At 47.5% G+C, this 16,313-nt stretch overlaps 1 protein-coding gene across 1 annotated transcript in view; it reads right to left on the bottom strand.

Moving 5' to 3' along the window:
• Positions 1 to 16,313, bottom strand: part of ABCC2 (ATP binding cassette subfamily C member 2) — a 118,496-nt gene that overhangs the window by 8,811 nt on the left and 93,372 nt on the right. The window contains exons 27-29 of the mRNA XM_063962257.1: positions 14,121 to 14,222; positions 7,986 to 8,129; positions 4,378 to 4,536 (exon numbers count right to left, since the gene is read on the bottom strand). Coding sequence (XP_063818327.1) covers positions 4,378 to 4,536; positions 7,986 to 8,129; positions 14,121 to 14,222 — 405 coding nt within the window. The remainder of the gene's footprint in view (positions 1 to 4,377; positions 4,537 to 7,985; positions 8,130 to 14,120; positions 14,223 to 16,313) is intronic.

Below are 16,313 nucleotides of genomic sequence, written 5' to 3' on the forward strand. Positions count from 1 at the left end.
CACAGAATAATGGCACACTAACACTAGGTGGACACAGAATAATGGCACACTAACACTATGTAGACACAGAACAATGGCACACTAACACCAGTGGACACAGAGCAATTGCAAACTGATACATCCAGGAATACAAGCAGATGTGTAGTGCACATAGGACTTCTGATGGCCGGAACTGTAACCGCGATAGGTGTGACTCTGAATCGGGTCCATTGCATTTAAGTGAGATAGAAGACAGACTCAGCAATTCAATAGTTTCTAAATCTTTTGGACTCCAGTAACTTGAAAGGAGTGTTTCCACCTTCAGCTGATTCCAGTCCAGTATTAGTTTGGATATGCCATCTTGATTTTCTTTCATTGTCTAAATACATTCCTTATGTTCAAGGATCCTTCTCTGCTCTCAAGCAATATATTTATATCACCAAGCCCAGGTGTTTATATTTATATTACCCATCAATGCTGTGCAAAACTGCCATGTGCATACAATGGCCAATATTTACTAAGAATTCGAGTTTGTCCGATTTGTGTTTTTTTTTCCCAATCCGGGAATTCACTAAGCACCAATCTCGGCAGTGTTTGGACTATTCGTAATGGTTTGATTTGCAAAGTTCCAAAATACGAATGAATAGACCATCGGTCAAACGCTGCTGTTATTTCATACAATACGGCCATTCACTATTCATTCGTATTTGGGTGTTAGTTTCTGAGTGTAAACATGGGACCCCTTTCAGTGCGTGGTCGGGTTTCCGTTTTTTTGTTTTGCCAAGTACGTGGATTATTACAAAAGGACACGACACACAGGATTTAGGTGAGTATAATTTTATTTTCAGGTACCCTGGAATCGCCGTCGAGACGTGGGCCGAGTCGGCATGTGAACATAGGTAAGTATGTGTGTGTCGGAATGTATGTAATAAAGTTGTACTTTCAAGGTGTGTGTGTCCTGTTTTTATTTGGGTATTTTTTTGCAGAAGAACTATAGGTACCAGCGGGCCCGTTTAACCCCCGCATGCTGGTACTTATGGTTCTCCAAGTACCAGCTTGCGGGGGAGGCTTGCAGGGACTCGTAGTTCTTGTGCAAAAAACAATATTCTTTTTTTTTACACTTGGCTATCAGCCCCCAATCCGCAGCCCATGGATGGGGGGGGGACAGCCTCGGGCTTCACCCCTGGCCCTTGGGTGGCTGGAGGGGGGGACCCCTTGATTTAAGGGGTCCCCACTCCTCCAGGGTACCCCGGCCAGGGGTGACTAGTTAGTGATTTAATGCCAGGGCCGCAGGGACCTATATAAAAGTGTCCCCCGGCTGTGGCATTATCTCTCTGACTAGTGGAGCCCGGTGCTGGTTCAAAAAATACGGGGGACCCCTACGCTTTTTGTCCCCCGTATTTTTTGCACCAGGACCAGGCGCAGAGCCCGGTGCTGGTTGATCAAATATGGGGGAACCCCTGTCAATTTTCCCCCCATATTTTTTCTACCAGGACCGGCTCAAAGAGCCCGAGGCTGGTTATGCTTAGGAGGGGGGACCCCGTGCAATTTTTTCCAGATTCTTAAACACTTTAAAAACCTTTTTAAGGTACACAATGAAGCCCTGCACAGATCTCACAGATCCGGCCGGGATTCCTTGTGTTTTGTCAGTCAATGTTTTACTCATCACTCCCGTAAAACACTGCCTGATATTACGAATCACATCGACATCGGAAAAAACGATTGTGCAAAACTCGGCAGCTTAGTGAATGATCGTATCAGGATTCAAAAAGTTGCAGTAAAATGCACCCGATACCATTCGAGTTCAAACACCCTTCAAAACGGCCAAAACACGAATCTTTGTAAATATACCCCAATGTATCTAAAGATAAAAAGCAAAGATCACTTTGTTGTATGCAGGATCTATGGAAAAAAAATTATCTTTTTTTCTGATGATATAAATACATGGATGAATGAAGAGCACAGAAGGAGCCATGAACATAAGAAGACAGCAGTGCGTTTAGCACAAGTTGCAGGAGAACATATATAAAGCTACAGTAAAAAGTAGTTCTCTGAAGCTTGATAGTAATACTTGTCTCTACATCCCCAAAGCAGATTAAAAGATAGGTCAGCATGAAAGCTATACAATGGGGTGACTGGTAAAGCCCAGATACTGTACTTCATTTGTTGGGGGTGGCGACACACTGTAGCTATTACAGCCGTTGGCATTGTTACAGTTTCCATCTCACAGAACAAGAGACATTTGTTATAAAAGAAATTGAAAAGTTTCCAATACTTAACAACATTTTGAAAGCTTGGTGTGAGCAAAGTAATCCTCAGATATTAGATATCCACATGCTGTTAAGTAGGCTGTGAAATGTAATTTTGCAAGGCAGCCATTGCCAAGAAATTTGGCCCAACAACCAAGACAGTGGATAAAAATCAATAGGGTGAAGTTACCATATATATCTTTTTACATGTGTAGCTGCTGCCATCTAGTGTCACATTTGATAAGTGCAAGCAGATGGTAAAAAATGCAGTACTTTAGTCTAACAGATTGAATTATTAGCAATAATTGCCCCATGGTGATTGATTACTGTTTAGGATGATTGCAGGTGATGATGCAAAAGGGTCAGTAACGGCATTAAGTGGATCTGCCCAGACCCAGATTAAGGCCACATGGGGTCCTAGGCAAGATACTGGTTCGGGGGCCCTACACACACACACATGACATATTGTAAATGGCTACTGGTCCCTCACATTTCTGCACTTGCCAAAAGATTCCCCCCTACAAACATTCCGTAAGCACCCAACAACATGTCCATCGGGCCTCCCCACAAGCCCACCAAACCTCTCCACTTGGCCCTTAGATATCTCGCACATGTCCCTTACATGCCCGTCAGATACAGGTACATGTCCTCGAAGATCCCCACATTCCCTTCAGCCCTTCCCACATGCCCATCAGAGCATTTAACTTGTCCTTTATATGCCATCAGACCTCAACATGTCCCTGTACATGTCCATCAGACCCCCAAGTCAGAGCCGGATTAAGAGCATGGGGGGCCCGGGGCACTTAAGACAGAGGGGCCCCTATTCAAGAGAAGGGGTGTGTGGGTATGTGTGGGGGGTGGGTGTGTGTGGGGGGGTGTCACATACCAGCCACAGCACGATCACACTGCGCTCCTGTCCCCGCCAACCGCACAGACAGCTGAGCGATGGCTCAGCTCTCCAATCATCTATGAGTGAAGCAGCATGCCGCTCAGCCATTGGGGCAGACTACTTCAGTCATACATTATTGGACAGCTGAGCCGTCGCTCAGCTGTCCTGTCTGTACGGCTGCAGTGCGGACGAGAGCGCAGCACCACAGAGCGGATCGGAAGAGAGATCCGATCTGTGGTGTGACAGGGGGCCCTTTTGAAAAGGGGGGCCCGGGGTACGTATCCCCGGGACCCCCTCCTTAATCCGGCTCTGCCCCAAGTGCCATCATACTTACATGCCTGTCAGATGTTCCCCCGTGACACTCATACAGTATGCCCATTAGATCTTCATCTTTTCTCGTATATGCCAATCAGAAGTTCTCACGTGCCATTTATATGCCCATTAAATGTCCCCCCAATGTCCCTTATATGCAAGCCAGATGTCCCCCATGTCCCTTATATGGCTGTCAGATGCCCCACCATGGGGCAGATGTATTAACCTGGAGAAGGCATAAGGAAGTGATAAATCCATGTCCAAAATATATTCCCAACGGGAATCCCGACACCACTCGGAATACCTCATGTGTATCCATGTGGTAGAGGATTTGGACTGTGAGCTCTAGTGGACCAGGGACATGAGTCGTGAATGATAGAACGTTCTTTGGTGTGACTCGTCTCCAATATGAGTACTGAGTGGAATTATTACTTCCTACTAGTAACTCCTCTGGCATTCTGTACCCCTAGCCACACCATAAACCAATGCATGGCCGCACTAAGCCGGAAGTTATTGTATTCTTAGTACAAGGCTATACCATAACTTACTGTGATATCTATATAGGTGTCTATACCATAATATCCCATTAAACTGGGACACTCATGAATTACACAGGTTCTGTGACTGGCTGACTTCAAGCCTGCAATTCACCTGGTTTTAATCAGCCACAGAACCTGTGTAATCCATGTGTGTCCCAGTTTAAAGGGACAGTATGGTAAGCCTATATCTATAGGTGTCTATACTATAAGTAACTATGGGGGTAGATTTATCAAAGCTTCGAGAAAGTACTAACCAATCAGCTTCTAACTGTCATTTTACAGGCTGTGTTTAAAAAAAAGACAGGAGCTGATTGGTTGGTGCTTTATCTCTCCACATTATCTCTCTCCAAGCTTTGATAAATCTCCCCCTATACCGTAACTTATTTTCTTTTCTCAGCGAAGGCTTTACCTGAGGGATTATGGTCAGTTTCTTGCGCAGCTCATGGAGACCTATAGTAGAAATGTCCACACCATCGATGAGGATCTTTCCGCCGGCCGACTCGATGATCCGGAAGATGCAGTTAGTGAGGGAGGATTTTCCAGCCCCTGTTCTCCCGACAATTCCCACCTGCGGGCGGGAGAAACCAGTGCGGCCATCAAACTGGTGTCAGGATAAACACACTATCATAGTGATCACAACAGACACAAACAGAAGTTTTATCTAATGTTAATGTAAACCTTCTAAAGAGAAAAAGTGGGAAAGGGATCAAAGACTTATTGGCCCTACACACCTAGCGATTGGCCTCCGAGGTGCCTGACAGCCGATACAGCCGGCGGGCGACCCGGCGGCGGGGGGGGGAGGGAAGTGACGGGGGGAGTGAAGTTTCTTCACTCCCCCCGTCACCCAGCTCCATAGCACTGCATGCTAATATGGACAAGATTGGCTTGCATGTTTAAACAAGCCGACACCAACGATGAACGAGCGCGGGGCCACTGAAAGATATGAACGATATCTCGTTCATTAATGCACGAGATCGTTAATATCTTTAAGTGAAATCGTTAAGTGTGTAGGGCCTATAAGACATAGGGGTATATTTACTAACATTCGTAATTCTCCCGATTTGGTGGGAGAATAATCACGAATGACATCGAAAGTGTAAAACTGCAACTTTTTGAATTTATTACGACGAATTTACTAAGCTGCCGTATTCTGCATTTTCGGGTTTTCCGATGTCGATGTCATTCGTGTTTTTTTTTAGTTTTTTACGGCAGTGATTAGCAAAACACTGCCGACTTTTTCTAAATGAATCTCGGCCGGATTTGTGTGATCCGTGCTGGGGTTCTTTTTTTTTTTTTTTTTAAATAAGCACTGTAAAACTGTTAAAAAAAATGGCGTGGGGTCCCCCCTCCTAAGCATAACCAGCCTCGGGCTCTTTGAGCCGATCCTGGTTGCAGAAATATGGGGGGGAAAATGACAGGGGTTCCCCCATATTTAAGCAACCAGCATCGGGTTCTGCGCCTGGTCCTGGTTCCAAAAATACGGGGGACAAAAAGCGTAGGGGTCCCCCGTATTTTTAAAACCAGCACCGGGCTCCACTAGCTGGACAGATAATGCCACAGCCGGGGGTCACTTTTATACAGTGCCCTGCGGCCGTGGCATCAAATATCCAACTAGTCACCCCTGGCCGGGGTACCCTGGGGGAGTGGGGACCCCTTCAATCAAGGGGTCCCCCCCCAGCCACCCGAGGGCCAGGGGTGAAGCCCGAGGCTGTCCCCCCCATCCAATAGGCTGCGGATGGGGGGCTGATAGCCTTTGTGAAAAGTGTTTGATATTGTTTTTAGTAGCAGTACTACAAGGCCCAGCAAGCCTCCCCCGCAAGCTGGTACTTGGAGAACCACAAGTACCAGCATGCGGCGGAAAAACGGGCCCGCTGGTACCTGTAGTACTACTACTAAAAAAATACCCAAAAAAAGACAATACACACACACCTTGAAAGTAAAGTTTTATTACATGCATCCACACAAACATACATACATACTTACCTTATGTTCACACGAGGGTCGGTCCTCTTCTCCAGTAGAATCCATGGGGTACCTGTTGAATAAATTATACTCACCAGATCCAAGGTACCAGGCTCCTCGGATAATCCTTTTGTAATCCACGTACTTGATTAAAAAAATAAAACGGATACCCGAGCCACGCACTGAAAGGGGACCCATGTTTTCACATGGGACCCCTTTCCCCGAATGCCAGAAACCCACTCTGACTGATGTCTAAGTGGGTTTCTTCAGCCAATCAGGGAGCGCCACGTTGTGGCACCCTCCTGATCGGCTGTGTGCTCCTGTACTGTCTGACAGGCGGCACACGGCAGTGTTACAATGTAGCGCCTATGCGCTCCATTGTAACCAATGGTGGGAACTTTGTGGTCAGCGGTGAGGTCACTTTCGGTCAACCGCTGAGCAGAAAGTTCCCACCATTGGTTACAATGGAGCGCATAGGCGCTACATTGTAACACTGCCGTGTGCCGCCTGTTAGTCAGTACAGGAGCACACAGCCGATCAGGAGGGTGCTACAACGTGGCGCTCCCTGATTGGCTGAAGAAACCCACTTAGACATCAGTCAGAGTGGGTTTCTGGCATTCGGGGAAAGGGGTCCCATGTGAAAACATGGGTCCCCTTTCAGTGCGTGGCTCGGGTATCCGTTTTATTTTTTTAATCAAGTACGTGGATTACAAAAGGATTATCCGAGGAGCCTGGTACCCTGGATCTGGTGAGTATAATTTATTCAACAGGTACCCCATGGATTCTACTGGAGAAGAGGACCGACCCTCGTGTGAACATAAGGTAAGTATGTATGTATGTTTGTGTGGATGGATGTAATAAAACTTTACTTTCAAGGTGTGTGTGTATTGTCTTTTTTTGGGTATTTTTTTAGTAGTAGTACTACTACAGGTACCAGCGGGCCCGTTTTTCCGCCGCATGCTGGTACTTGTGGTTCTCCAAGTACCAGCATGCGGGGGAGGCTTGCTGGGCCTTGTAGTACTGCTACTAAAAACAATATCAATCACTTTTACAAAAAGGCTATCAGCCCCCCATCCGCAGCCCATTGGATGGGGGGGACAGCCTCGGGCTTCACCCCTGGCCCTTGGGTGGCTGGGGGGGGGACCCCTTGATTGAAGGGGTCCCCACTCCCCCAGGGTACCCCGGCCAGGGGTGACTAATTGGATATTTGATGCCACGGCCGCAGGGCACGGTATAAAAGTGACCCCCGGCTGTGGCATTATCTGTCCAGCTAGTGGAGCCCGGTGCTGGTTTTAAAAATACGGGGGACCCCTACGCTTTTTGTCCCCCGTATTTTTGGAACCAGGACCAGGCGCAGAGCCCGATGCTGGTTGCTTAAATATGGGGGAACCCCTGTCCATTTTGTTCCCATATTTCTGCAACCAGGATCGGCTCAAAGAGCCCGAGGCTGGTTATGCTTAGGAGGGGGGACCCCACGCAATTTTTTTTTCACAAAATTAACACTTTCCCACCCCTTCCCACTGATATACATGCACGGATCTCATGGATCCGTGCATGCCTATCCAAACACGGCTCAAAAAAGCAGGTCTGGTTTTTTTTAGCACTTTTTAACGATTTGTATTTTTTCACGGCAGTGTTTGTTTTTTTTTTGCTTTGCACTTCTTAGTAAATTACCGAGATTCATACTTAAACAGCCGCGTTTTGACCGATGGTGTATTCATTCGTATTTTTTTTGTTGGACTTCAAAAAAAATACGAATGCCCTCATCATTGCCGAGATTTGAGTTTAGTAAATTCCCGAGATGACACTTTGAAGAAAAAACGGCATCTCGGTCAAAATCGGGACCTTAGTAAATATACCCCATAGAGTTACTGAAATTGGTTCCAATTGTGGTTTCAGTAACTATGGTTACTTCCAGTGCTAAGAGTAATGCCATTGTACTCTGGGATAAGAGTTTATATTCTTTAAAAATGTCCATCCTACATTACACCACAAACACACCAAATAACATTGTCTAAGTAAAGCCATGCATACAATGAATTCTAAATGATGTACCTTCTCCGTGCTCTCCACTGTGCATGATATCCCATGGAGAACAAGATCTAATTCAGGACGGTAACGGACCTTGTAGTCGAGAAACTGCACAACCCCTTTGTCCGGCCAGTCCTGTGAGGGGCGCTTCTGTGTTTCCCACGGTGCCTGATATAGAGATTATAGAATAATTTATTGGTCAGATAATCTTGGTCCTTCTAAGAACTGTTACTAAATAAATTTCTTTATCTACACTTTCACTACAAAGCTTTCAAATCACCAGGCAGTTTATTTTATTTCCCTTGGACACAACACATCTAATCTGTGCTCTACGTTTTAGATACAATTGTATCAGCAGAGCAGTTCTGAGATGTATCCAAGGGCGACAAAAATAAAAGTTTTACCTGTTTGACATTTGGGATCTGGTGAAAAATACAGAAGCAAGTAAAAATAGGATTTTGATAACCTACCGGTAAATCCTTTTCTCCTAGTCCGTAGAGGATGCTGGGGACGACATCAAGACCATGGGGTATAGATGGGATCCGCAGGAGACATGGGCACTCTAAAGACTTTTCATTGGGTGTGAACTGGCTCCTCCCTCTATGCCCCTCCTCCAGACCTCAGTTGTAGGAACTGTGCCCAGGGAGACTGACATTTCGAGGAAAGGAATTACTTAACTAGTGGTGAGATATCTACCAACTCACAACCTCAACCATGCCGCACACATGGCATTCAACATAACACACGCCAACAGGCATGAACTAATTGCAGCAACATGCTGAAACCAAGATAACACAACTTGTGTAACTGTAATAACTAAACTGCAGGTAAAGTACGCACTGGGACGGGCGCCCAGCATCCTCTACGGACTAGGATGCTGGGGATGACATCAAGACCATGGGGTCTATACCAAAGCTCCAGTACGGGCGGGAGAGTGCGGATGACCCTGCAGCACCGATTGACCAAACTTTAGGTCCTCATCGGCCAAGGTGTCAAACTTGTAGAACTTAGCAAATGTGTTTGACCCTGACCAAGTAGCTGCTCGGCAAAGTTGGAATGCCGAGACCCCCCGGAGAGCCGCCCAGGATGAGCCCACCTTCCTAGTAGAGTGGGCCTTTACCGACGTCGGTAACGGCAATCCAGCGTAGTATGAGCTTGCTGAATCGCATTTCTAATCCAGCGTGCAATAGTCTGCTTGGAAGCAGGACAGCCAATCTTGTTGTGATCATACAGGACATACAGAGCCTCCGTATACGAGCTGTTCTAGCAACATAGATTTTTGAATCAGTGAATGTGTCCGTAACTACTGGCACCGCAATAGGTTGGTTTATGTGAAAAGCAGAAACCACCTTTGGAAGAAAATGTTGGCGAGTCCGCAACTCTGCCCTATCTTCATGGAAAATCAGGTAAGGGCTCTTGTGAGACAAGGCCCCCAATTCAGACACCCGCCTTGCGGATGCCAATGCCAAAAGCATCACCACTTTCCAAGTGAGAAACTTCAACTCTATCTTTTGTAGAGGCTTAAACCAATCCGATTGAAGGAACTGCAATACCACGTTAAGGTCCCATGGTGCCACTGGAGGCACAAATGGAGGCTGGATGTGCAGAACCCCTTTCACGAAGGTCTGAACCTCTGGAAGAGAGGCCAATTGTTTTTGGAAGAACACTGACAAGGCCGAAATTTGGACCTTGATTGATCCCAATCGTAGGCCTGTCTCCACACCATCCTGCAAAAAATGGAGAAAACGTCCTAAGTGAAACTTTTCCGTAGGAGCTTTCTTGGATTCACACCAAGACACATATTTTCTCCAAATACGGTGATAATGTTTTGACGTTACTTCCTTTCTGGCCTGTATAAGGGTGGGGATGACCTCCTTAGGAATATCCTTCCTGGCTAGGATACGGCGCTCAACAGCCATGACGTCAAACGTAGCCGCGGTAAGTCTTGGTACACACACGGCCCCTGCTGCAGCAGGTCCTCCCGAGGAGGAAGAGGCCGAGGATCTCCTATGAGTAACTGCTGAAGATCTGGGTACAAAGCCCTTCTTGGCCAGTCTGGGGCAATGAAGATTGCTCGAACCCTTGTCTTTCTTATGATCCTGAGTACTTTTGGGATTAGCAGAAGTGGAGGGAAAACATACACTGACGGAAACACCCACTGGGTCACCAGTGCATCCACTGCTACTGCTTGAGGGTCTCTCGACCTGGAACAGTTTCTCTGAAGCTTCTTGTTGAGACGAGACGCCATCATGTCTATTTGAGGAACTCCCCAAAGACTTGTCACCTCTGCGAAGACTTCTTGGTGGAGGCCCCACTCTCCTGGATGGAGATCGTGTCTGCTGAGGAAGTCTGCTTCCCAGTTGTCTACTCCCAGAATGAATATTGCCGACAGAACTTGTAGATGTTTTTGTGCCCAGCGGAGGATTTTTGTCGCCTCTGCCATTGCCGCTCTGCTTTTCGCTCCGCCCTGCCTGTTTATGTATGCGACTGCTGTTACATTGTCCGCCTGGATCTGCACGGGACGGTCTTGAAGAAGATGTACCGCTTGTTGAAGGCCGTTGTAAATGGCTCTTAGCTCCAGCACGTTTATGTGAAGGCAGGCTTCCTGATGTGACCAACGTTCCTGGAAGTTTTCTCCCTGAGAGACTGCTCCCCAGCCTCGGAGACTTGCATCCGTGGTTACTAGGACCCAGTCCTGAATGCCGAACCTGCGTCCCTCTAGCAGGTGAGAGCTGTGCAACCACCACAGGAGCGAAATCCTGGTTTTTGACGACAGGATTATCTTTCTGTGCATGTGTAGGTGTGACCCCGACCACTTGTCCAACAGGTCCCACTGGAATACTCTGGCATGGAACCTGCCAAACTGTATGGCCTCGTAGGCCACCACCATCTTCCCCAACAACCGAATGCACTGATGGATCGACACACTTGATGGTTTCAATATCTGTTTTACCATTTTCTGGATTTCCAGAGCCTTTTCCAGCGGAAGAAATACTCTCTGAACTTCTGTGTCCAGAATCATCCCGAGGAAAGACAACCTTGTCGTCGGTTCCAACTGTGACTTTGGGTAATTTATGATCCACCCGTGTTGTTGGAGTATTGACAGGGAGAGGGATATGTTTTGTAATAACTGCTCCCTGGATCTCGCCTTTATCAGGAGGTCGTCCAGATAAGGGTTTATATTGACTCCTTTCAGACGAAGGAGGACCATCATCTCCGCCATCACTTGGTGAATACCCTCGGCGCCGTGGAGAGACCGAAATGTAACGTCTGGAATTGGTAATGGCAATCTTGAATCGCGAATCTCAGATAAGCCTGGTGAGGAGGATAAATGGGAACATGCAGGTAAGCACCCTTTATGTCCACCGACACCAAGTAGTCCCCCTCCTCCAGACTGGCAATCACCGCCCGAAGTGATTCCATCTTGAACTTGAGCCTTTTCAGGAAGAAATTCAGATTTTTTAGATTTAGGATCCGTCTGACCGAGCCGTCCGGCTTCGGAACAACAAAAAGGCTTGAATAAAAACCCCGCCCTTGTTGTGACAACGGTACCAGGACTATGACCTGGTCTTGACATAATTTTTGGGATTGCCGCTGTTACTGCTTCTCTCTCTGGCGGAGAAGCTGGCAAGGTCGATTTGAAAAATCGACATGGGGGAACGTTTTGAAACTCTAGTTTGTATCCCTGGGATACTATTTGCAACACCCAGGGGTCCAGGCCAGACATAATCCAATCCTGGCTGAAGAGTTTGAGACGTGCCCCCACCCGAGCGGCCTCCCACAAGGGAGTTCCAGCGTCATGCTGGGGATTTGGCAGAATTAGGGGTAGACTTTTGCTCTTGGGAACCTGGAGCCGGTGTGGGCTTCTTTCCCCTTCCCCTTCCTGGAAAGAAGGGGGAACCTCTCGTCTTTTTGTATTTATTAAGCCGAAAGGACTGCATTTGCGGGTTATAGGTCTTTTTTGCCGGTGCAGGCGCAGAGGGCAAAAATGTTGACTTACCTGCGGTAGCCGCCGAGACTAACGCATCCAGGCCATCGCCAAATAAGGCCTCACCTTTATATGGGAGAGCCTCCATGTTTCTTTTGGAATCTGCATCCGCGTTCCACTGGCGAATCCATAACGCCCGCCTAGCCGATACTGCCATGGTAGCGGCTTGTGAACTCAAGGGTCCAATATCCTTCATTGCTTCATCATGTAGGCGGCAGCGTCCTGGATATTCTCTACCTTAAGGAGTATCTCATCTTTATCAATCGTGTCAATTTCTGATGACACGCTTTCTGACCATTTTTCAATAGCGAGACTAACCCACGCGCAGGCAATAGTGGGCCTGAGCAGTGTACCATTGGTAACATAAATGGATTTCAATGTCGTTTCCATTTTTCGGTCTGCCGGCTCTTTAAGAGAAGCCGTGCTAGGAGCAGGGAGAATTACCTTCTTTGTCAACCTGGAAAGTGCACTGTCTAACACAGGGGGTGACTCCCATTTTTTCCTGTCTTCAACCGGGAAAGGATAAGCTATGTGAATCCTTTTGGGAATATGAAATTTATTATCAGGATTCACCCACATCCCTTCAAACAGAGCATTTAGTTCGTGTGAAGGAGGGAACGTGACTTTGGATTTCTTTTCCTTACATAAATAAGCTTTTCTCCTGAGGTACAAGAGTGCTTTCTATAACCTCCAACACGTCTCTTATAGCCACAATCATATATTGTATACTTTTTGCCAATTTATGAGCTATCTCTCTGGATTCACTATTGTCGACACAAGAATCAGAGTCCGTGTCGGTATTAGTGTTTACAACATTTGCAAATGGTCTCTTATGTGACCCAGAGGGGCCGCCCGCATAAGGAATAACAGCATCCTGAAAAATCACATCTTCCACAGATTTTCTCCAGCATGCAGCCTTAGATTAAGACTTATCCAATCTACGGTTAATCAGATGCATACTGTCACGTAGCTCTTTCACCCATGCAGGCTCTTGGTGTGCCGGTGGCGCCACCACATTACAACTCTGTGTCCCTAAAATGGCTTACTCCGGGGAGGAACTCCCTGCCTCAGACATGCCTCACACGTGTACACCACACTCACAGACACACTGGGACTTATTTTGGGGACAGACCCACAGTAAAATCTGTCAGAGGGACACAGGATAGGAGCAGCCAGTTCACAGACCCAGCGCCAGTATTGCCTGTGAACACAGTATGTCCACAGCCCAAAAGCGCTTCTAAATAGTAATATACACCATCAAATGCACCACAATCGCTTTGTGCCCCCCCTTTATAGCACCCTGTACTTGTCAGAAGTGGAGGAGAGGACCAGCGTGTTCTCGGCAGCCTGAGGAGAGAGAGAAAATGGTGCTGAGTAGTGTGCTGGCTGCCTGAGGAAGAAGCTCCGCCCTTTTTACCTCAGAAACTTTTCATAATATTTATATATTTATTCTGCCCCCTTTTAGCCAGTTTGAGGTATTTTTCTTGCTGCCCAGGGCGCCCCCCCCCCCCCGCGCCCTGCACCCTGCAGTGCCTGTGTGTGTGGGCAGCAATGGCGCGCTGCACTCCCGCCAGCCGCGCCGCACCTCAGCCGTCACTTACTTGATTGAAGATCATTCTTCTCATACTCACCTGTCTTCTGACTTCTGGCTCTGTGAGGGGGGTGACGGCGTGCTGTGGGAGTGAGCATCTAGACACGCCTAGCGTTCAGTTCCCTTCAGGAGCTAATGGTGTCCTGTCAGCCAGAAGCAGAGCCATGAAACTCTGAGGAAGTTGGTTCTGCTTCTGCCCCCTCAGTCCCACGAAGCAGGGAGTCTGATGCCAGCAGATCTCCCTGAAAATAGAAAACCTAACATAAGTCTTTTCAGAGAAACTCAGTAGAGCTCCTCAGAGTGCATCCAGTCGACCTGGGCACATTTCTAAAACTGAGGTCTGGAGGAGGGGCATAGAGGAAGCAGCCAGTTCACACCAAAATGAAAAGTCTTTAGAGTGCCCATGTCTCCTGCGGATCCCGTCTATACCCCATGGTCTTGATGTCGTCCCCAGCATCCTCTAGGACGTATGAGAAATAAAGCAATGTAATCAAATGAAGGGCCACATTAAAGTTGTACATAGGTCTACAGTATAACTGAAGGTTTATATAAATACCCCCGGGGGGAACATACAACTTACCTCGTTCTCCACTTTGATATACTCATCCACACGCTCTACAGCGACAATGTTTGTCTCCAGCTCAGACGTCATCCGCACCAGCCAGTTAAGGGTCTGAGTTATCTGTTGAAAATATGACAGAATACTCCTGACATTATGATGCAGCTGATAGTCTCAGGAAAACCTATAAATGGGGCCTGATTCTGAGTCGCACGTACCGCTGAAGCCGGACGCAGTGGAGTGATTCTTCTATGCATGCACATATATATTGCAATGTGCATACATTCAGATATGACCATGCGCACAGAGTTGCAACTGAGGCACATGGGAAACGCGCAATCTAAGGTGTTGAATATAAAATGGTTGTCCCTTGGCGGTGACCATTCTTTGCGCATGCACAGAGATGAGAAAGTTGCAGGCATGCCGGTGATAGTGGCGGCATACACATGCGCTCCACCGCTCACATAGGAGGCCATAGTCAGACGGAGACACTGCTCCTGCCATAGTACTGGTGTAAGTTTTCATGGTGAGACCAAGCTATCTATATGTTGGTCTAAAAGGGTCCCTTACTTTCTTCCTTTGGGAAGGAAGTTACCAGGATAATTCCTACACAAGTCCAAAAGCGGATGCTTCCCGGGATTATCAGCAGACTGTGCCGCACTATGCACAGACACGCACCCTCGCGGAGGACACACATGCATCTCTGTCAAATAGGCAACTCTAGGCGGCTACCGCGTGGGCCCACAAAATATATCCATCTTATTTTAGTATCCTGTGGCCAGAATTCCGTGGTTGTTTGAGGCATGCATGCAGAGAAGCGATGCCTTACTACGGCTGTACCCAGGAACATGGTGGGCGGAGCTATGCGACGCATGAAAATGGACAGACACTCGGGTTAGCATAAGGTAGTAAATCTGGCAGCTGCAGACATCCACATGTATCAGTAATTTGTGTCCAACTCAGAATCAAGCCCTTGATGTCTATTTATGGTGGTATTCAATTAGTGCCGTTTTTTCGGCGAGTCAAAAAAAACTGCACTTTTCGCCCATTTTTAGGTCGAATTGACATTCGTCCTATTCAATGCCCGTGCCGTTTTTTTGACTGGTCAAAAAATCTGCACAGGCGAAAACCATGTGGATCGGCGAATTCGCCGCCGATCCACATGTTTTGTCAAATTTGTGGGAGTTTTCAACAGTTTTTTGGTCCGATTTCACCCATGCCAATTCAACAAAAAAAAAAACCCTAAAAAGGCATGGCGAAAGTGGACCAAAAAACTGTCAAAAACGCCCGCTATTGAACTCCCACAAGTCGAGATAGTGCCGATTTTCCGACTATCAGAATACTCGGCACTAATTGAATATACCCCTTACAGTTTAGATGCACTTAAGCACAATACATCTCTATAAATGGGTGGATTTTGCTAATCTGAGTACAGCTCTGACTCTGATTAATTTTTATTATTGGATAAACATAATGAAATATTCAGTGTCTTGTATATACATTTTAGGCTTTGCTACTATATATTATGTATAGCCTTCTGCACTATATGGAATAAGGTCACAGAACAGAAGAAATTGGGGGTCATTCTGACCCGATTGCACGCTGCAGTTTATCGCAGTGGTGCGATCGGGTCAGAACTGCGCATGCACCGGCGCTGTTGGCCCGCTCCGATCGCCTCTGCCTAATTGACAGGCAGATGCGGTCGCTGGGCGAGGCGGGGCGGAACGGCGGCGTTTGGACGCCATTTCGTGGGCGTGGTCGCAGTGGCTGCGTAACGTCACACGCAGCCGCTGCGGGCCGGGGGGGCGATGAGTAGCTCCCGGCCAGCACGCTAAAGCTGCACTGGTCTGAAGCTACTCATGAAGTGCAAAGGCATCGCCGCTGTGTGATGCCTTTGCACTTCTGCGGGGGTGGTGGGCGGCACTGACATGCGGGGTGGGATAGCCCTGTGCTGGGCGTCCCCCCGCATGTCAGTGTGAATGATCGTAGCTGTGTTAAATTTAGCACAGCTACGATCATCTCGGAATGACCCCCAATGTACCATATAGAACACCACAGTTACATACAGAATGGGGGTGATTCAGATCTGATTGCTGGGCTGCAAACTTTGCTGTCCTGCATGCAGATAGTCGCCGCCTCCAGTGCAAGTGTGCGATCCATGTGTACGCCGAGCTGTAAAAATCCAGTGTGTGCGCAGCCCAGGACTTACTCCTA

The sequence above is a fragment of the Pseudophryne corroboree genome, chromosome 3 (genome assembly GCF_028390025.1).
Source record: "Pseudophryne corroboree isolate aPseCor3 chromosome 3, aPseCor3.hap2, whole genome shotgun sequence".
Taxonomy (NCBI): Eukaryota; Metazoa; Chordata; class Amphibia; order Anura; family Myobatrachidae; genus Pseudophryne; species Pseudophryne corroboree.